This window comes from Emys orbicularis, chromosome 10 (genome assembly GCF_028017835.1).
Source record: "Emys orbicularis isolate rEmyOrb1 chromosome 10, rEmyOrb1.hap1, whole genome shotgun sequence".
In the NCBI taxonomy this organism is placed as follows: domain Eukaryota; kingdom Metazoa; phylum Chordata; order Testudines; family Emydidae; genus Emys; species Emys orbicularis.
In genome coordinates this window covers 23,894,248-23,916,593 of record NC_088692.1, presented here as the reverse complement: position 1 = coordinate 23,916,593, position 22,346 = coordinate 23,894,248, and the positions used below count along the sequence as shown (strand labels likewise).

At 44.0% G+C, this 22,346-nt stretch overlaps 1 protein-coding gene across 1 annotated transcript in view; it reads left to right on the top strand.

Annotated features, from left to right (window-relative positions):
- Positions 1–22,346, top strand: part of CIITA (class II major histocompatibility complex transactivator) — a 68,290-nt gene that overhangs the window by 10,850 nt on the left and 35,094 nt on the right. Inside the window, exon 2 of the mRNA XM_065412448.1 lies at positions 21,512–21,658. Within this exon, the coding sequence (XP_065268520.1) occupies positions 21,512–21,658 (147 nt within the window). The remainder of the gene's footprint in view (positions 1–21,511; positions 21,659–22,346) is intronic.

Below are 22,346 nucleotides of genomic sequence, written 5' to 3'. Positions count from 1 at the left end.
GACAGATTTTGACACTGTCCGAGGCAGACTTTAACCCTTGGCGTTCCAAGTGCCATGTGTGGTCCATCCACCTCACCCAGACCACTCACCTAGGCTTGTGAGCTGTAGCATTTTGAGCCATTGTGTAACTTCCACTGGCACCTTTTAGCACTCTGCAATGAACACCCCAAGGCATGGAGATTGGATCAACTAAATCAAAATGTTGCATGAAACCACAGGGGGGCACAGCGCCAACACTGAGCACATCTGTGACTGCTGGCTTTGTGTGACTGCATGTAATTCCTGCTGAGTCTGCTAGATTGAATTAGGCACCCAAATTAGCTAAAACTATGGGAGCAGGTGGGGAGAAGCCAACCTGCCCCTCTAAATACACTTGGCCTGTGTTGTTCTGGGAATATCTTTAATTAGCAGCTTCTGTTTTCATTTTCAGACTGTCACATAAATCCACTCAACAAAATCCAATCCCAACCTTCAGAGTCTCTGACCAATAATTTCTGCTTGTGGCATGAAAAACTTTTACCTGTGGTTTTTTGCTGATTTTCCTTTCTGAAATTAAATGGCCCTTTTTTTAACCCTTTCTTTTATCATCCATCCTGACAAGATAGACTCATAGACTCATAGACTTTAAGGTCAGAAGGGACCAATATGGTCATCTAGTCTGACCTCCCGCATGATGCAGGCCACAAAAGCTGACCCACCCACAACAGAATCTTCCAGCCTGCGACCCCTGCCCTATGCTGCGGAGGAAGGCGAAAAACCTCCAGGGCCTCTGCCAATCTACCCTGGAGGAAAATTCCTTCCCGACCCCAAATATGGCGATCAGCAGAACCCCGAGCATACAGGCAAGATTCTACAGCCGGACCCTCATTTTACCCGCGATGGCACGTTAATGCCTAATTGACTAAAATCACGTTATCCCATCAAACCATTCCCTCCATAAACTTATCAAGCCTAATCTTGAAGCCAGAGAGGTCCTTCGCCCCCACCGTATCCCTCGGAAGGCTGTTCCAAAATTTCACCCCTCTGACGGTTAGAAACCTTCGTCTAATTTCAAGCCTAAACTTCCCCACGGCCAGTTTATATCCATTCGTTCTCGTGTCCACATTACTACTAAGCTGAAATAATTCCTCTCCCTCCTTGGTATTAATCCCTTTGATATATTTAAAGAGAGCAATCATATCCCCCCTCAGCCTTCTTTTGGTTAGGCTAAACAAACCGAGCTCCTCGAGTCTCCTTTCATAGGAAAGGTTTTCCATTCCTCGGATCATCCTAGTGGCCCTTCTCTGTACCCGTTCCAGTTTGAGTTCATCCTTTTTAAACATAGGAGACCAGAACTGCACACAGTACTCCAAATGAGGTCTCACCAGCGCCTTGTATAACGGAACCAGCACCTCCCTGTCCCTACTAGAAATACCTCGCCTAACGCATCCCAAGATCGCATTAGCTTTTTTCACAGCCACGTCACATTGCCGACTCATAGTCATCCTGCGATCAACCAGGACTCCGAGGTCCTTCTCCTCCTCCGTCACTTCCAACCTATGCGTCCCTAACTTATAACTAAAATTCTTGTTAGTCATCCCTAAATGCATCACCTTACACTTCTCACTATTAAATCTCATCCTATTATTAGAGGGGTAGCCGTGTTAGTCTGAATCTGTAAAAAGCAACAGAGGGTCCTGTGGCACCTTTAAGACTAACAGAAGTATTGGGAGCATAAGCTTTCGTGGGTAAGAACCTCACTTCTTCAGATGCAAGTAATGGAAATCTCCAGAGGCAGGTATAAATCAGTGTGGAGATAACGAGGTTAGTTCAATCAGGGAGGGTGAGGTGCTCTGCTAGCAGTAGACGTGTGAACACCAAGGGAGGAGAAACTGCTTCTGTAGTTGGATAGCCATTCACAGTCTTTGTTTAATCCTGATCTGATGGTGTCAAATTTGCAAATGAACTGGAGCTCAGCAGTTTCTCTTTGGAGTCTGGTCCTGAAGTTTTTTTGCTGTAAGATGGCTACCTTAACATCTGCTATTGTGTGGCCAGGGAGGTTAAAGTGTTCTCCTACAGGTTTTTGTATATTGCCATTCCTGATATCTGACTTGTGTCCATTTATCCTCTTGCGTAGTGACTGTCCAGTTTGGCCAATGTACATAGCAGAGGGGCATTGCTGGCACATGGTGGCATATATAACATTGGTGGACGTGCAGGTGAATGAGCCTATTATTGTTTCTCCAATTTACAAGGTCATCCAAGTCTCCCTGCAGAATATCCCGATCCTTCTCCGAATTGGCAATACCTCCCAACTTTGTGTCATCCGCAAACTTTATCAGCCCACTCCTACATTCGGTTCCGAGGTCAGTAACGAATAGATTAAATAAAATCGGACCCAAAACCGAACCTTGAGGAACCCCACTGGTGACCTCCCTCCAACCCGACAGTTCTCCTTTCAGTACTACCCGCTGCAGTCTCCCCTTTAACCAGTTCTTTATCCACCTCTGGATTTTCATATCGATCCCCATCTTTTCTAATTTAACCAATAATTCCTCGTGCGGCACAGTATCAAACGCTTTACTAAAATCTAGGTAAATTAGATCCACCGCATTTCCTTTATCAAGAAGGTCTGTTACTTTCTCAAAGAAGGAGATCAAGTTGGTTTGGCACGATCTTCCTTTCGTAAACCCATGTTGTAATTTGTCCCAATTGCCATTCACCTCAAGGTCCTTAACTACTTTTCCCTTCAAAATGTTTTCCAAGACCTTGCATACTACAGAAGTTAAACTAACAGGCCTGTAGTTACCCGGGTCACTTTTTATCCCCTTCTTGAAAATAGGAATCACATTAGCTATTTTCCAGTCCATCGGTACCACCCCCGAATTTACAGATTTATTAAAAATTATCGCCAAGGGGCTTGCAATTTCTCGCGCCAGCTCCTTCAATATTCTAGGATGAAGATCATCCGGTCCGCCCGATTTAGTCCCATTTAGCTGGTCAAGTTTGGCTTCCACCTCTGATACTTTAATGTCAATTGCCACTCCTTTATTCCCCTCTGTCCCGCTCCCTCTATTCCTAAGCCCTTCATTAGCCTTATTAAAGACCGATGCAAAATATTCATTTAGATATTGTGCCATGCTTAGATTGTCCTTAATCTCCACTCTATCTGCAAGCTTCAGTGGCCCCACTTCCTCTTTCTTTGTTTTCTTCCTATTTATATGGCTATAAAACCTCTTACTATTGGATTTAATTCCCCTCGCGAGGTCCAACTCTACACGGCTTTTGGCCTTTCTCACCGCATCCCTACATGCTCTGACCTCAATAAGGTAGGTTTCTTTGCCGATCTCTCCTCTCTTCCATTCTTTGTACGCTTTCTGTTTTTTCTTAATCGCCCCTTTGAGACGCCCGCTCATCCAGCTGGGTCTAATTCTCCTGCCTACTGACCGTTTCCCCTTTCTCGGGATACAGGCCTCGGACAGCTCGTGCAACTTCAACTTGAAATAATCCCAGGCCTCATCTGCCTTTAGCTCTCTAAGTATGTTAGCCCAATCCACTTCCCTAAGTAGTTGCCTTAATTTATTAAAGTTGGCCTTTTTGAAATCGTAAACCTTAGTCACAGTTTTATTTCTGTTAATCCTTCCATTTAGTTTAAACCGAATTAGCTCATGGTCACTCGAGCCAAGGTTGTCCCCTACAACCATTTCCTCAACGAGGTCCTCACTACTCACCAGCACCAAATCTAAAATGGCATCCCCCCTCGTCGGTTCCGCTACTACTTGATGAAGGAATTCATCTGCTAGCACGTCTAGAAACATCTGAGCCCTATTATTGTTACTAGCATTTGTTCCCCAATCTATGTCTGGGAAGTTAAAGTCCCCCATGATCACACAGCTCTTATTAGTTTTTACTTCCTTAAAAACATTAAATAGTTCTCTGTCCGCATCCAGGCTAGATCCCGGAGGTCTATAGCACACCCCAAGCAGTATCTCAGGGGAGGCTCTAGTAGTTCTTTTACCCAGTGTAATTATTGCCCAGACAGACTCCGTCTTATCCATTCCATCACTTATTATTTCTTTACATTTTAGCTCATTATTGACATACAACGCCACACCCCCACCTTTACCTTTTTTCCGGTCATTCCTAAACAGCACATACCCTTCCATACCTGTACTCCAGTCATGACTACCATTCCACCACGTTTCTGTTATTCCTACGATATCAGGTTTCATTTCTTGGACCAGGAGCTCCAATTCCTCCATTTTGTTACCTAGGCTTCTCGCATTTGTGTATAAACATCTTACCGTATGCTGTCTATCCTTTCTCCCATTAGTTATGCACTTTGGTACGGACCCCGTAGTGTCCATCTGCCCCCTCCTTCTTATGTCCAATTCCCTACCCCTACCTATATCTGTGCTTATCTCCTCGCCCTCTTTTTCAGTGTTGGAATCTGGCGTGGAGATCAACTGGACATCTCCCAACCGTCTCCCCCAAGTTCCTAGTTTAAAGCCCTTTTGATGAGATGAGCCAGCCTTCCTCCCAGAAGTCTATTTCCTTCCCTACTCAGGTGAAGTCCATCCCGCGAGAACAGCTGTCTGTCCCCGAAAGCCTCCCAGTGGCCATACATCCCAAAGCCCTCCTTATAGCACCACTCCCTTAGCCAGCTATTTATCCTCACAATCCTGTCTGCCCTTTGCTGTCCTTCTCTAGGAACAGGCAGAATCCCACTGAAGATAATCTGAGCCTCGACTTCCTTAAGCGTCTTCCCCAGCCTGGCATAATCTCCCTTGATTCTCTCTAGCGAGAACCTAGCCGTGTCATTTGTTCCTACGTGAAGGACAATCAAGGGGTTCTTACCTGCTCCTTTTAGGATCCTTTTCAACCGCAGGTCCACATCCCGTATCTTAGCGCCCGGCAAACAGCACACCCTTCTGTTTTCTGGGTCCGCCCTGGTCACAGGCCTGTCTAACCTCCTCAGTAAGGAGTCCCCAATCACATAAACCTGCCTTTGCCTGGGGGCAGCGCAATCTACCAATCTATCCCCTGTTCCCTGTGGCCGTAACTCCTGTCTGTCTCTATTTTCCCTTATAGTCCCCCTATTGCCATCCTGTATCCTCCTGTATATGGAGTGTTGTCCATAATGTCCCACAGAACAGGGGTCCTGCAAACAAGTTCTTGGTTCAGTTATAAAAGAAATGATACGCTTAATCCAATGCCCAATGAAGTCAATGGAAAGGCAGCCATCAGTGGGTTTTGTATCTATGTAGCAAAGCAGGGTGAGGGCATTTCAGACTGGTGAAGTGAAAAGGATGGTGGTCAGATTTTTGAATTCCTGAAACTGTGGTCCTTTTTTTGGACTGAATAACTGATCAAGTCATCCATTAGTAGTAGTATTCTTTTCTACTGATGCTAGGCACTTTCCAATACAGGTAAAACACAATCCCTCCCTTGCAGAGCCCCCCAACTAGTGTCAGACTTGACCTAACAAGAAAGGGTGAGGACCCGGTAATGTTAATAAGCTAGTGCCCTAACTCATCATATCACAGTCTGGTGTGGAGAAGCTGTTGTTTCTTTTTAAAAAATGCTATAATTTATTTAGCTAACTCTGGAAGACTTTGAAAAGTGTTATGAGGTTGAGGGTAGTGGCCTTGTGGCTCAGCTCAGGACGGGGAGTACATGTGTGCAGAATGGCATGGAAGAAAGTGCAAAGACAGTGGGAGAAGTAGACAAAAGGGGCAGTCAGGCGGCATTACTGGTGTCCGATGTTGCTCTCTTCCACCAAACAATTGTTTTATAACTCCTGTAGATGTTCTAAATTGCGGTCAAGAAGGGATTGTGGTCAAAGGGATTAAGGCAAGGGGCATGAGTCAGGATAGAGTCATAGAGTTGCAGGTCAGAAGGAACTCTTATATAACTCTTATCCGCTTGGGAACGTTCTGTTAAAGTGCTCTCTTGCTATGTGCCCCACTGCTCGAGGCCTCCACGGTGGCAGGGGAATGATTGTGATATATACCCAGATAATCCTGGCAAGTAACCCGTACCCATAGGCTGCAAAGAAAGGCAAAAATCCCCCACGGTCACTGCCAGTCTGACCTGCAGGAAAATTCCTTCCCAATCCCACATATGGTGATCAGTTAGACTCTGAGCATGTGAGCAAGAACCAGCCAGCAAAGCACCTGAGAGAGAGAATGCCTGATGTCACCTTAGAGCCCTGTCCCTCCCTGTCCGATCTCCAGCCGTGGTCATCCCTGCTGCCTCAAAGGATGCTTCTTCCAGTGAACACCTATCTAAGTCTGGTAGCATTATTAACACTCTAATGTCCCTCAACATTAGTACAGCTAATACATTTCATAAACTGGTCTATTCTGGCAGCCCTTACCCCCCACTTGTCTGCCTGGTTTTGCTCCATCACTAATCTTTATCAGCACAATGCACATTGTATGTGAGGCTCTGCTTGCTACTTACCACAGACCTCTCCTTGCTTCTTACCACAGCAGAGAGTAACAGTCACTTGCCTTTCCGGTCCATTTAATTAATGTCACAGGTCTTCCCAGATAATCCTGGCAGTGATTATATAGCTCAAACGCCCTACATTTCCCCATATTAAATTGCTGTTAAAATCAGGAAGTGTGAAATGTTCATTCCTCATTAGTCCTACTGGAGTGAAGTTGACACACATTACAAATCTGCAATAACAGTTTTGACAATTTCCAATATAATCAAGTCTTTTTACACAGAAACTGCTCAGAGGAAGTAAAAATAAAATAATAAAAAAAAAAAGCTTTAATCTAAAATTTCATATGCTTAGTTGTAAACCAGAGGATGGTTTTTGGAAAGTTTCAGGTTAGTGTGGGTACGAACAGAAGAGTGATTAAATATCAACTCATCTGTTTACCTTGATTTGCTCCCTGAGTCATTCTTGCTTTTTTTAATAAAGTGAGTTTACCTCTTCTGTGAACACTGCATTGCCAGTTGGTTCTGGAGGAATGAAGTATTCTATTCTGGCTAGCACATCATAAACAATTATTAACTATGTTTTGACTACAGGACTTTGACTGGTGCGGATTAATGAGCCAGAAAAGCTTAGTTTTCAGATTCCATGGCAAGTTTGCTGGGCTGATAGGGAAAAAAAATATAAAATGATTCGATATGGAAATTAACATTGCACACCGTAGCGCCATTTGAGTGTAACTCTCTGGCACAACCATAGGGTAATCATATACTTTTGAAAATACTACTCTCTAGAAAAATTGATCATTGTCCAAACTTAAACCTCAGATTTTTAACTCAATGAAAATAGTGGACTAGCCTTTACATTTACTTTTTTGCAGTCTTTTACTTTAGTGAGAGTTCATGCATTTTAAATGTTAACATCTACAAGACTTCTAGCATGTCAGCTTATTTCTGGAAGTAATCAAATATATTCAGCATTTTGGATAGGACATATTCCATAAACTCATCTTTACCTCTGGCTTTAATGTCCTAGCACCAGCCAGGTATTTTGATCTGTTAATCTATATTACTGTACCTTATTGCTTATATCTTGCAAATACTTGGCTTTACTAATTAATAGCAGCTTTAAAGGGATGATTCCAATATTATATATGCAGGCACCATTGTGAATTTTATGTTGGAGACCCAACACTGGGTCTACCCTTTCCTTGGCTATATTTGAGCTCCTACCCATCTCCAACCCTATCCATCACTGATACTACAGAGGAAGGAGACTAAAAATACCCCAAAATACTTTTGAGGGGGTGGGGGTAAAACCCCTTCCTGACCATTCCACGAGACTGTCTGAAGCATGAGCTTTAGGAATATAATCAATGAAAACTAGTGCATTAGGCTTTACACTTACTTTTTTGCAGTCTTTTGCAGTGGAGATTAAAGATAATCTAGGCATGGCCCAACACTTTAACAAATACTTTGCCTCAGTTTCTAATAAGACTAATAAAGAGCTTAGAGGTAGTGGCAGAGTGGCTAATGGGAATGAGGATATGGAAGTAGACATTACCACATCCAAGGTGGAAGTCAAACTCAAAAAGTTTAATGGGACTAAATTGGGGGGCCCTGGGTAATCTCCATCCAAGAATATTAATGGAACTGGCACATGAACTGCATCAGGGGAAGGATAGCTCAGTGGTTTGAGCATTGGCCTGCTAAACCCAGGGTTGTGAGTTCAATCCTTGAGGGGGCCACTTAGGGATCTGGGGCAAAATCAGTACTTGGTCCTGCTAGTAAAGGCAGAGGGCTGGACTCAATGACCTTTCCCTTCCAGTTCTAGGAGATAGGATATCTCTATTTATTTAAGCTCAATAGCAAGGAATTTTAATGAATCTGTAAACTCAGGGGTTGTATCTTTTGACTGTAGAATTGCTAATATAGGACCTATTTTTAAGAACAGTGGGGGGAAGTAATCCAAGAAACTACAGGCCTGGTAGTTTGACCCCAATTGTATGCAAGGTCTTGGAACAAATTTTGAAAGAGAAAATAGTTAAGGACATAGAGGTAAACGGTAATTGGGATAAAATACAACATGGTTTTACAAAAGGTAGACTGTGCCAGGCCCACCTGATCTTCTTGAGAAGATAACTGATTTTTTAGACAAAGGAAATGCAGTAGATCTAATCTACTTGGATTTCAGTAAGGCATTGGATACAGTTCCACGTGGGAAATTATTAGTTCAGTTGGAGAAGATGGGGATTAATATGAGAATTGAAAGATGATAAGGAGCTGGTTAAAGGGGAGACTACAATGGGTCATGCTGAAAGGCTGGAGGGAAGTTACTAGTGGAGTTCCTCAGGGATCCGTCTTGGAACCAATCTTATTTAACAATTTTATTAATGACCTTGGCACAAAAAGTGGGAGTCTGATAATAAAATTTGCGGATGAGATAAAGTTGGGAGGTATTGCCAATACAGAGCAGGACTGGAATATCATACAAGAAGATCGGGATGACCTTGAAAACTGGAGTAATAGAAATGGGAGCACAGGTGCTGGCTTCCTCAACCCCCTGCTTCATCCCAGGCCCCAACCCCACCCGACCCCTTCCCCCAAGCCCATGCCCTGCTTTTTCTCGACCCTGCTCCACCCCCCACCCTGCCTCTTGCTGCCCAGTTCCACCCCTCCCCTGAGCGTGCCCCATCCCCGCTCCTCCCTCTCACAGCGCCTCCTGCACGCCAGGGAGCAGCTGATCCATGACAGGTGGGAAGCGCTGGGGATGGGGGAAGCTGGCTACTGGAGCACCCACTGAGTCGGTGCCTATGAATGGGATGACCTTATGGACTAACAACAAGAATTTTTGCTGTAAACTGTGGATTTAACAGTTGGAAGAGACAGAGGAGAAGACCTGAGTGTATTGGTTGATCACAGGATGACTATGACCTGCCAATGTGATGTGGCTGTGAAAAAGGCTAATCCAGTCCTAGGATGCATTAAGTGAGATATTTCCAGTAGAGACAGGGAAGTGTTAATACCATTATACAAGGCACTGGGTAGACTTCATCTGGAATACTATGTGCAATACTGGTCTTCCTTGTTTAAGAAAGATTAATTCAGATTGCAACAGGTGCAGAGAAGGGCTATTAGAATGATCCAAGAGATGGAAACCTACCGTATGAGAGGAGACTAAAAGGGCTTGGCTTGTTTAGCCTAACAAAAGAAGGCTGAGGGGAGATATGATTGCTCTCTATAAATGCATCACAGGGATAAATACCAGCAGGGGCGCCTCTATGTGTTTTGCCTCCCCAAGCACGGCAGTCAGGCAGCTTTCGGCGGCACGCCTGCGGGCGGTCCGCTGGTCACGCCAGTCCCGCAGCTTCCGCGTACCCGCCGCCGAATTGCCACCGAATTCGCAGGACCGGCGGACCTCCCGCAGGCATGCCGCCAAAGGCAGCCTGACTGCTGCCCTCACAGGGACCGGCAGGCCACCCCCCGCAGCTTGCCGCCCCAGGCACGTGCTTGCTGCACTGGTGCCTGGAGCTGCCCCTGAATACCAGGGCAGGAGAGGAGTTATGCACCAATGTGGACACAAGAACAAATGGCTATAAACTGGCCATCAACAAGTTTAGGCTTGAAATTAGGCAAAGGTTTCTAACCATCAGAGGAGTGAAGCTCTGGAACAGCCTTCCAAAGGAAGGAGTGGGGGCAAAAACTGGCTTCAAGTCTGATCTTGATAAGTTTATGGAGGGGATGATATGATCATGTTGCCCACAATGGCAAGCGATCTGCAGCTGATAGCAGCAAATATCTCCAGTGGCCGGTGATGGGACACTAGATAGGGAGGGCTCTGAGTTACTACAGATAAATCTTTCCCCGGTGTCTGGCTTGTGTGTCTTGCCCATTTGATCAGGGTCTAACTGGTCACCATATGTGGGATCAGGAAGGAATTTTCCTCCTAGTAAGATTGGCAGAGATGCTGGGGGCTTTACGCCTTCCTTTGCAGCATGGAGCATGGGTCACTTGCAGCTTTAAACTAGTGTAAATGGTGGAGTCTCTGTAACTTGATTTGCGGACTTCAGTAACTCAGCCAGGGTAGTGAGTGGGTGAGGTTCTGTAGCCTGCAATATGCAGGAGGTCAGACTAGATGATCCTGATAGTCCCTGTGACATTCTATACCTTGGGGGAGCATGCTGTAACCCCCATATTCCTCATTTTCATGTAATCATGATCTTGCGTATAAAGCATGCCTTGTAAGGTATCAAGGGAAAGGTCCTGATCTGCTGAAAGTCATTTCTCTATCCATATATGTATATCATTAATGCATATGAAGTAATGAGAATTGTGTAGTATGGTTGTCACTAAACATGCTGTAAGTTAGGGGAATCAGTCAGATATTAGCTCCCCAGAGGCAACAGCAAGGAAAGTAACCAACGCCGGGGCGGGGTGTCAAACAATCCATCAACAGCCATTGTCCAGCAAGGGAGCTACAATGCAATGACTCACCTGCATGAGGCCACACCAGGGGAATTGCTCAACCTTGCTTGGAGAGACTCAGTAATGCTCACCTGACTCTGAAGGTGGGGGGGCACAGCCAAGAGGGAGGAAAGGACATGATAAAAGGAAGAGACGTTTGGCATGCTCTTCCTCTCTCTTCCACCTCCATCTGCAGACATCACCACCATGCAACTGAAGCGCTGATCAAAGGGGAGAGCCTGGCTGAAGAGCAACCAGCCAGCCTGTGGTGAGAAGCATCTAAGTTTGTAAGGGCACTGAAAGTGTTAAGATCAGCTTAGAATGCATTTTGTTTTTATTTCAAAAAAAGAATAGGAGTACTTGTGGCACCTTAGAGACTAACAAATTTATTTGAGCATAAGCTTTCATGGGCTACAGCCTACTTCATCGGATGTATAGAATGGAACATATAGTGAGGAGATATATATACATACAGAGAACATGAAAAGGTGGGAGTTGTCCTACCAACTCTAAGAGGCTAATTAATTAAGATGATCCGATGAAGTGGGCTCTAACCCGCAATAGCTTATTCCCAAATAAATTTGTTAGTCTCTAAGGTGCCACAAGTACTCCTGTTCTTTTTGCAGATACAGACTAACACGGCTGTTACTCTGAAACCTGTTTTTATTTCATTTGACCAAATCCGACTTGTTATGCTTTGACTTATAATCACTTAAAATCTATCGTTGGAGTTAATAAATCTGTTTGTTTATTCTACCTGAAGCAGTGTGTTTGGTTTGAAGCGTGTCAGAAACTCCCCTTGGGATAACAAGCCTGGTACATATCAATTTCTTTGTTAAATTGACGAACTCGTATAAGCTTGCAGCGTCCCATGGGCATAACTGGACACTGCAAGACTGAGGTTCCTAGGGTTGTGTCTGGGACCAGAGATATTGGCTAGTGTCATTCGGTTGCACAGTCCAAGGATCAGCTTACATGCCAGAGGCTGTGCGTGAACAGCCCAGGAGTGGGGGTTCTCACAGCAGAGCAGGGTAAGGCTGGCTCCCAGAGTCAAGAATTGGAGTGACCTAGCAGATCACCGGTCCAGATAACACCAGAGGGGAATGTCACAGTCCCTTCTACACTTTCCAAGGGTACCCAGAGGCACCTTGCTACCACCTACCCTTAGTGGAGCCTTGTCTGAACCTGCCAGGGCTCAGCTCCCTGACTCTCCCAGCCACAGGCACCACAAACACTCCCCTCAGCCCACACAGGCTCTGCTCTCCCTCGTGCAGGTTAGGGATAGACACACTCCAACCCCGAGTTCTCCAAGCGTCCCCCTGCAGTGTCTAGCCCCTTTGCCACTGGACCCTTACAGCATTACCAGGCCTGCTGTTCACACAGCTTACTAGTTATGCATCAGAAGACCGCTCCACTTAACCCAGCACGTAGATTTGTTTTTAGAGAAAGCAAGTATACATTTATTTAACAAAGAATAGAGATTCATGGGACAGCAAACAGAAATACTGGAAACAAACAGTTACATATAAAATAAATCCTGCCACATATTCTAGAGCCTGAACTCAACTCACAAGATGCCTTCCAGTCTGATAAGTAAGGGTGTGATTCTGTCACACAGGTCACAGAGTCAGTGACTTTCTGGGACCTCCATGACTTCTGCAGCAGCAGGGCTGGAGTAGCTGTCAGTCCTAGGGCTGGCAGAGCAGCGACCCACTGGTGCTGCCAGAGCAGCTGACCGGCGGTCCGCCCCGGGGCCGCCGGAGCAGTGGTCCCTGGGCCGCTGGAACAGCGGCTGGAGCAATGCCCCCTCCCCCGGCAGTGCTCCCACTGTTCATTCCCTTCCTCCATCACCCGAGTATTTGTAGTAAAAGTTAGGGCCAGGTTGCATGCTTCCGTGAATTGTTATTGTCCAGGGCTTGTACCTGACTTTTACTAAAGATACCCGTGACAGAACCCTAACCTTACTGATATGGTATTGCTTACCCAAAGGCCTTCTCACAGCATTTTTCAACCAGGCTGAATGAGACCCTTCTTTCATGAGCCCCAACCCACTGGCAACTTGTCTCCCCTTGATGAAGGATGGCAGGGTGTCTTTCTGTACCCCCCAAATATATCAGACCTTTGATCTTCATCTTCATTTGGATTTGATTTAAATCACTAGTCAGGAAGACTCAATTTAATCATGGATTTCTACATAAAAGTGCATTCTTGTTGGTTGTTATAACCTTAATACATATTCTTCACAACTCAGAGTTAGATGTAGGTTTCAATTTTAGAAGGTACACATTAAACATTTTTAAGTGATTTATTTTGAAAACTTTTCAGATTAGTTTTACAGCTATATCAGAAAACGAATGATTGTTTGGTTATTTCATTTACCAAAGGTAACTGAAGCAGAAGTCATTGGGAGGTAAATTAACTCGACTATGTCAGCCAGGTCAACATGAGAAACTTAAAATATTGGCTTCTGCAGCTAACTCAGTCGTCTTCACCTTCATTTTCCTGTTTGTTCATAGTCTGGAAAAGAAAAACAAGCTTTCCTGCCTTTTCAGGTCCCAAACGATTTCTCAGTTTGGAATGAATTAGTTCAAAGGAAGAAAATATTCTTTTTACACCGCAGAAGAAGCTACTGCTGTTAAAAGTGAGATTATCACTTCAACAGTCTCTGAAGCCAAGTGCTTAAGTGACTTCCACCTGTTCACTGGTGTGACTTTCTTTAAAACATCATCAGCAAACATATATTTCTTGAATGGTTCAACCTTAACTCTGAAATTTATTATAGTTGGCATTATGGAGGAATGATTGCTGGATGTCCATGTCATAGCCAACTCGTCTTCTTCAGCAGTTAAGTTTTGACCCTGGTACCGAGTATTGAGAATATCTGCAAGAAAATGAGCTGGAGATAGTGCTTGTCCCATTAGTTTCTTTAATGCTTGTAATTTAACTCTGTCATTGCATATTTCTGTTTTTAAGATCTCACTCAGTTCCTTCCAAATTTCAACAGCGTCAGCAATAAAACAGCTATCTCCCTGCATTTTGTTCAACGCTGCAGAAATAGGCTTCAGGGTATTCAGCATGTGTTCAACATTTCTCTTAAGCCCAATGTTGAGAACTTTGGCTGTGACCATGCCATCTATTTTTTTCACAATTTTGTTCACACACTGTCATCAGATTAGGCCAGTTCTTGATATAGTGCTCAAAACAGTCCACTACTGAGTTCCATCACATGTCTTGTGGAAGTTAGCTTGTTTCCTCCCACTTTTTTCAGACCAGCTGCTGCAAAGTGGTTGTTACAGAAGTATTTTGCAATGTCAACAACATTAGCCTTTATTTCTGGAACACTGAAGTCTTTGGCTAGGAGGTGCATCAAATGAGCACTGCAGCCGTATGTTATTAGCTTGGGGCTCTCTTCACTCTCTTCTAAATTTCGTCTCATCTTGGATACATTTGCAGCATTGTCTGTGACCAAGCTGTGTACTAGACATTTGAATTTTTTTTCACAGTTTGTTATAGCTTTTATTGTTACTTCTTGTAAGTATTCTGCTGTGTGTGCATTTCCTGATGTATCGATTGTTTCTGTAAGGAAGACATTCCCTTCTTCTGTTGTCACATAAGCACATACAACAGGATCATTGTGGACATTGCTCCACCCATCAAGACTCAGATTAACAATTTTACCCTCTAGACCTTTTGCACACTGCTCAATTTCTCTTTCATACCCTTTATCCAGCAATTTGCCTGCGACATCTGCTATGTTGGGTGGACTGTATCCTGGTCTTAATGACTGAACCATGTTAATGAAGTGTGGGTTCTAAATCATAGGGAAAGGAGAGTTTGTTGCATAAACAAACCGGGCAATTTTTTCATCAATTACCTCTTTTTGTAATCTGCTGGTTCTCATCACAAACTTATCTATGGTTGTTTCTGGATGATGGAGATTTTTTCTTTTCTTTTTGCTACAGGTGATATACTGTGGCTATGTGACATACATGATGTGACTGAAACACTATCATTGGCAGATAACTCTGAAACTATAGAAGACGATGGTGATCTTGAAGGTGGATAGTCTTCAGAATCCTGTATGTTGAGGATGGATTCTCCTAAACAAAATAAGTCAATGTAGTTATTTAATTATTATTATCATACTGCTCATTTAATATTACTCATTTCATTCACTGACACTCAGTACTACTTTAAAGGTGAAATTGTAAAAGGAAGATCTGCCTATTTCAGCTATTTATTTTTTATCACAACTGCATCTAAAATGATAGTACCATAGAGTAACAACTATATCTTTTGCTCAAACATGAGAATTCAAGAATAGTCTAGAAGGAAGACAGGCAGTCCTTAAGAAAGAAGTATGAAATGAAAAAGTTTACCAACCTGAAGATCCTGCATGTTCAGACATGTTCCTTTCATCATCTTCAACACAGCTTCCTCCTGAGAAGGAACACTTCTCATGATGTTATTTCATTCGGACAACCAGGCTTTGCATTTCTTTGTTGCACTGTTTCCATTTTGCACGCATGTCTGTCTTACCCACAGGTAGAGGAACTTCATTAAAATATTCCCAAATTGGGTCTCTTTTATGGCCTGCTGCCATTATAGGTTTTCCCTTCTAGTGAGAGAATGGTATGGTAGATCTCAAATCAATGAAGGCTACATTCAGAAAGACCTCAAGACTTCTGGAATATGCTGCTCAAACAGTTTCACTTTTGTTTCTACTGCCTGTCCCTCCCTTCTCACATTCATCTCCAGATTTCTCCTCCTTGTCCAGATCTATTCCACCCCCAAGAATCTTCTATTCATTGAACTTTTTGAAACTTTGCACTTTTAGAGAGAGGTAAGGGATTGACTCTGTGTACACAAATTTGCAGAGGGACAATAGGGTTGAGGTCTGTTATTTCTCACCTCTATATATTATTTATTTATTTAAAACCATTTTTGCTGTTAACAAGTATGTTATCTCTGGAGACACAAATTCACAGTTTGAGAACTGCAAAACTAAGCATCTCTGATGGTATCTTCTAGACTGAGTACTGAGTCCCATTGGGTAGATAGAAAGCGTAACCTAAATAATCTATACAGAAGTCCCTTGAACCCCATAAGATTGGGTCCCTAATCCATGAACAATTGGAACTCATTTACAAAACTTTTCTTAAACATTACATGACTATATTGTCTCGTACTATAGAATTAGAATTTATAATCCCTATTCCATGGTGAGATATCTTTGAGCTATAATGGATCTTAATTAAAACTATCTTTAAATAGGTTTTTTCCTCAAAAAGCATTTTATCAAAAAAAATCCGATTTAAATGAAAAAAATCCGATTTTGATTTTTTTTAAAAAAAATAATTGATTTTTATCCACCCTGATCTGAAAACAGGGTCCTCTCCCCCTCCCCTGTTTACCTCTTCCTGTTAATTTCCTTCTGAAGTCCTTGCAAGCTCCTCATTAGCATTTGACTCAGTGTGCTAATAGACTACATAATGGTCAGCTAGGGAGATAAGTGTCTCCCATCCTCTGTCTAGAAAAGTTTGTCTCAAGGCATGCTAGCTACCTCTGAATGGCCTACCTTTTAACTACAAGGCCTTAAGAACATATTTTTCCAATAGATAGATGGATACACACACACACACATCTTCTTACATATTATCCGCTCATACATTTGCAAAGATTGCGATGCCCAGTGTGACACAGGCTTTCAGAAAAAACCTTACATGACACTCTTTGGTGATGTAAATACCAGACTGAGAGGATCCCTGTGTTGTTAAGTGCTGAGGAATGTTGTTGCTGCAGCATTGTCAGTGCTGCTAAGATATTGCAGCTGCTCAGTGCTTCCATTCTTGGAGTCAGGGCCGGCTCTGGCTTTTTTGCTGCCCCAGGCAAAAAAGCCTCCCGCCGCCCCCCGGCGGGGAGCGCTGCAGGGAGGGTGGCGAGCCCGGCCAGGGCCCCGCTCTCCCCGACCGGCCGGAGCGCCGGGGGAGGGCGGCAAGCCCAGTTGCGGCCCCACTCTCGGGCCTGAGCGCCGCCCCCCTCCAGGTGCCGCCCCAAGCACATGCTTGGTAGGCTGGTGCCTGGAGCCGGCCCTGCTTGGAGTTCCGATGTTAGTTGCACGAGCAGAGAGAGCAGTCTGCTAATTCAGCAAACCTCGATGTTACTCATAATGATAGACCACAGGTATAGTTCAGCGACAAAGGCATTCGGCCCGGTTTAATGCCCTTAAGGCACAGTCCTAATGACTCGCACAACTTGCACAAGTACATTAACACGATTGTCCCGTGGCAAGGAGCAGTTCCGTCAGCAGCAGGAATCTTTGCTGTCCCTCAGCCACACAGAGGGTTAAGGCGAGGTACCCCACCATTTATAGACTGAGACAAGCAACTGGGATAAACAACCTACATACCACATTATGTGTTTCCTGATATCTGTTTGTTACTTCCCCTTGTATCCTGCTCCTGATGTCTCAGACAAAACATCCCTATTCATTATTCTGTCAAACCAGCTTATCTTACAAGGGGTCAGTGAGTTCCTGTATCATCTGTTAAGAATCGGTTTATGCAGTTACTTGAGAACTCTTGATGTTCTTGTACCATCCTCTCCTGTCAGGAATGTGCTTACTTGGTTAGTCAATACTTAGTGTGTTGTTATTTTGCCAAGACCAGGCCTACTGTGGTTCACAGCCTTTGGTTCACACTGTTAGTTATGCCTAGAGCTCCAGCAAGGCCTGCACCCTGTAACCATTATGCACCCCATGTCCTCTGCCAGTTGGCACCAACAGGTCCTTGGGTCACAATATGACATAAACCAGCAGTAACACCTTCTTCCAGCCCCCCGATATGTGCTACATTACCTCACATTTTCAGCTACCTGACAAGGTGTAACCTATTCCTCCTGTGTGCATTGCTGCCTTCCTTTTTCTGGACCCTCAGTGTGTTATACTACCTTCAACTTGGAGCTAAATTCAGAGGTGATGTGTAAAGACAAGCAGGTGTGGGTCTAAACTGAATAAACATTTGTTTCCCCTACACCCAACACACCTCCCCTCCATACCAGCAGTTATACCTGAGGAAAGTTAAGAGAGGCTGCATTATCTTTGCTGGAGAGTCCTCTCCATGTTGGGAAACCCCATAGGACAGACAGGTGCCAGCTAGAGCATTCTTTGCAATGCGGTCCCAGTGAGACTGTACTGTCAGCAAGCAGAGGTAGAGATGCAGAGGGCCCCAGAGTTGTAAAGGCACAGGACCTCACATTAATTGCTCTGTGTCATGGTTACAGCATTAACTGCACCTGTGACCCCTCTTCTGGTCTCTCTCAAGTGCACCCCTTTAAGTGCTGGGGCCTAAGCCTTAACTCTTCTCAGTGTGGAAGCCCTCGATTCTCCCCCTCACAGACCCAGGTCCCTGAGCTATAAACATCCTTGTTCATCAACCGTGATTCCTCAGCAGCTCCAGCTGGGTTTGGCATGTGTTAAGAGACTTCCCTTCAGAAGCTGTCACCAGTAGATAAATGCAGTGACCCAGAGCAGCTTCTTCAAAAAAAAAGTATTTATTATTTATTTATAGCATTCAGAGAATAGAGTTCGAACAACAAAAGGCCTACATGCAAATGGCTTACCTAAAGCTTAGCATTTCCCTCAGAGCCTCGGGAGGCCCAGCTCTTTAAGACCCATTCTGCAGAGTCTGTTTCCATGTGTCAGTCAGTTCTCCTTGAACAGTTTCCTAACAACCTAGTCTCTCCCCCAGACTCTGGATTTTTATCTAGAATTCTTTGTTTCAGATGTGCAGGTCCCTCCTACCCCAGTCAGGGAGTTTGAGGCAGATTGGTCAAAGGGAATAGTTCAAAAGCGTTGGCACCTGTATTGTCAGTTAAGTTCCAGTGACTGGGTTATATAAAGCCACTAGTCTGCCTTCCTACAGACCTGCAGCAATCTTGTGCAGGAATTAATCCTTTGAACCGTCTACCAAACAGTGTAACACTCAAATAGAGGTACACAATAGTCATAAAACAAAATACAGCTATCTTCCATGTTCTTCACACTCTGTGAATCCACGTGGATTTGAAGGAAGGGGAAGCTGCCTTTTGTAGGCTAGAGTCCCGGTCCCTTCCGTGAGGCAACCTCCTTCTCACAAAAGTTTCCTGGTCCCTTGGTGTGTGTCTCTGTGTAGAATCACAATCTGGCCATGTGATCCTGGGAATCAAACATGCACCCTTTATATCCTTTTTCTTGGGTGCAATCCACTCTCTCTAATGCAGAGGAGAATGTTTCACCTTTCTTTGATGCGACCTGTTCTACCACATCCCCTTACGAGGTTCCAGGAGAGTGTGTTTAGCACTAGATGAATTCAGTAAAGGAAATTGTATAGCATGCATCTTCTTTTGTTTTCCTCTCGCTCTCTTTTTTTTGTTTTACTGTCACAACAAATTATAATCTACATTTTATTTTCTTAACTTCATTCTTGTTTTCAATGAAAATTGAGTTAACTGCTCTGCTTTCACTTTGTTAGGTCAGGCACTGGTTTCAAAGGTCTGTACAGTGTCTAAAGAGCCACATTCATCACTATCTGTGTTTGATCTCTCTACAACATTAAGGATGCAAGAACCTTGCAGCTGCAGTTGGGCCCCAGAAGACCACATTTGCTAACTATGTGTTTATAAACACACAAAGCCTAGCTATATATATACACTGCTGCTCTGTTAGGTTTTGTTGGCTTCTGCAATACAAGGCAGGCAGGCTAACTAGTGGGCTCCCAAATGATTTAAAGGGATACTACCCAATTCCTCTATTTTACGCTAGCCTGTGAAGTAAATTGGGATTACTTTTTTTATGGCAATTAAGGTTTCCAGTTGATTCTTTTTCAAAGAAAAAATGTAGTGATGAGACTAGCACTTAATGTTTGGATTTAAAGTTGCTGAACAGCAAATCCTACATTTTAGAGCAGTTTTGCAAAGAAATTTTTATACTTAACACTTGTGATTGGCCTGTGCATAGGTTTTAGTGAGACAGGAGGGTGCACAGAATTTCTCTCCGCTCCTACCTCCCGACACTTCAAACCTCCTACTTGAAAACCAGCCACCCAGGCAGATCCTGTGCTTAGAGAAGTCCCTACTCCTCCCTCCAACCTCCCCGATACTCAAATACCAGATCTCTCATCATTGTCTTAGCCCCCTCATGCTGCATTGGGGAAACACGGGTTCTCTGAAATGTGACACTGTCATATGAAGTGAACTTCCTTCCACAACTGTGTCCCTCATCACTGAACCTCTAGGTCTTTTCTGTGTATTCCCTACTCTGTTCCCTTCTTACTCATGACCTCTGTTCTTTCCTCTCACCCAAACTCCTCCCTTCTCAGCGGCAGTGTGGTCTGTCCCGCCATGCAGTCATTTAAATCAAAGATGTGTGAGCACTGCTAATAAAACTTATACACCTGTTTTCTCTGGTCAGTGCTCTGTACCCGCTGCCTGTAACATATGCATAGAGGGCAACATGGCAGACCTGAGGACATAGCAGTCTACACAGCGCTTTCAGTCCATAGGAGGATGGACGGGCACAATGGTGGTGGACGTCCTACTATGACAATTTGGGGACTATGTCTGTACAGCATATGAATTCTTGTTGGTATTTGGGAAGTTATTCTTAGGAAATCTGCTGTGTCATGGAATGCCTCTGTGTATCCATTATTGCTGACAAGCCTGTAAGCTGGTCTCTGTCTGACTAGCGGCCATGGAGACTAGTTAACCTTAACAACTGTACTCTGACCAGTCAATAGATATGCTAAGGAGATTGGCTGGAGCTGGGAGAAGCCATTTCTAGCTTCTTGGGTTTGGAGAGTGGGAAAATTAGCAGCAGCAGCACAAAGGAACTAGGTGGTGGTGGTGGGATGTATGAACTCCAGGGCCTCACAGAGAAACTCAGGAAGCTTTGGATAGAAGGAGAGGGGGACAGTCGGGCATAGTTTTGTAGCAGGGATTTAGCTAGAAGACCATCCAGGGTCAGAGAAAATAAGCTGACTTAGAGGAGGAGAAGGAGGAGAAGCTCCATGTTTCAGAAGTCAAGTCATGAGCTGCAGCAGAAACATCCCGGACAACACCCCCACAGGACCCAGACTCCAGCCCAAAGAATGCTCCAGAGTGGTGGTAATCTGAGGCAGAGAAATTTGTGCTGGGTTTATTGTTGTTGCAGAGGTCTGCATTTCTCGTTCTTTTAAAGAAAAAGCAATGGTGTTTTAGAACCCTGTGCAAAATCTATCTTAATGTGTTTTATGTGTTACACCTATCGTATGCTCTTGAAGAGTTAACCTGTAGTCCCACAATACCCACATGGCTGGAGCAGAGCAGCAGTTCTATAGTGCCTTCCATCTTAATATCTCAATGTTTGAAGTCAGAAGAAGTAGCAGACGTTCAGTGCCTTTAGGATTTGGCTTTTGAAAGTGAAATATAAACAGACTGCTACAATATCCTTGTTTGAATAAGCAGCATTCTGTTTGACAGATTTCAGCACTGCCTGCTTTAGAGTAGATTTGATGGTAGATGCCATGACAAATTATAAAAGTTATAAACTATTGATAAACATCCTTTACTTTATTCTGTTCATCATTTTGTGCTTTGATTACAGCTAGCAAAAGACAAACCATGGATTCAGCAGTTTTGACTGAAAATAGCTTTCTTGATTTGCTGCACAGCAATATTGATCCATTGCATCTGTACAGCCTCTTGGATACAAGGTTATCTGATGAAGATGAAGAAAGTGAACTTTCAACAGGTTAGTAATGCAATGAATTGTCCTGCTGGTTAGCCAGGTCGTTGGATGAAAGTAGAAGATGCCATTACTTGACAAGGGCACTTTATTGTGATGGAGCTAATCTAAATGTAGATATGGAATTCTGATGTGATGACTCTAAATAATGGGGTATCCACATCCAGATACAGTAGTTGGTTCCAGATACTATCCTGGGTTAAATTTGTGTACCTGAGTTACAACTCTGTCTGTTCACCTTGTAGTTTATAACACACTTCTTTACATGTTGCTCATAATGAGCACCTAATACCTTTGGCATTCATCTCATACAGCATAATTAAATGTTAAGTAAAAGCTTCCCTATGCCCTGTCCTGGTCAAGCTGGCAACTGGCAACCCCTCTGCAATTTCAGGCTGGTGTCTTTACTAAACAGAGACTTTAGCTGAGCCAGACTGAGTGAGGACAGACCGCCACAAACGAAACCAGCAAATTAATTTCCTCTGGTGATCCAGGATTTGACCTTAAATCTTGAGGTAGATGACCAATGTACTAGCAGCTGTGGGGGATTTGGCCAGTTGCAGCATGATTTCTTAAACAAGGTTGGGAGGAGGCCATCTCTCTATGCATCTGGGGGTTCCCTTCCCAATTCCCAGGACAACTGGGTTGGAGGCTGTTTCCTGTCCATTCCCTCAAACCCAATCCTACCTGCGGA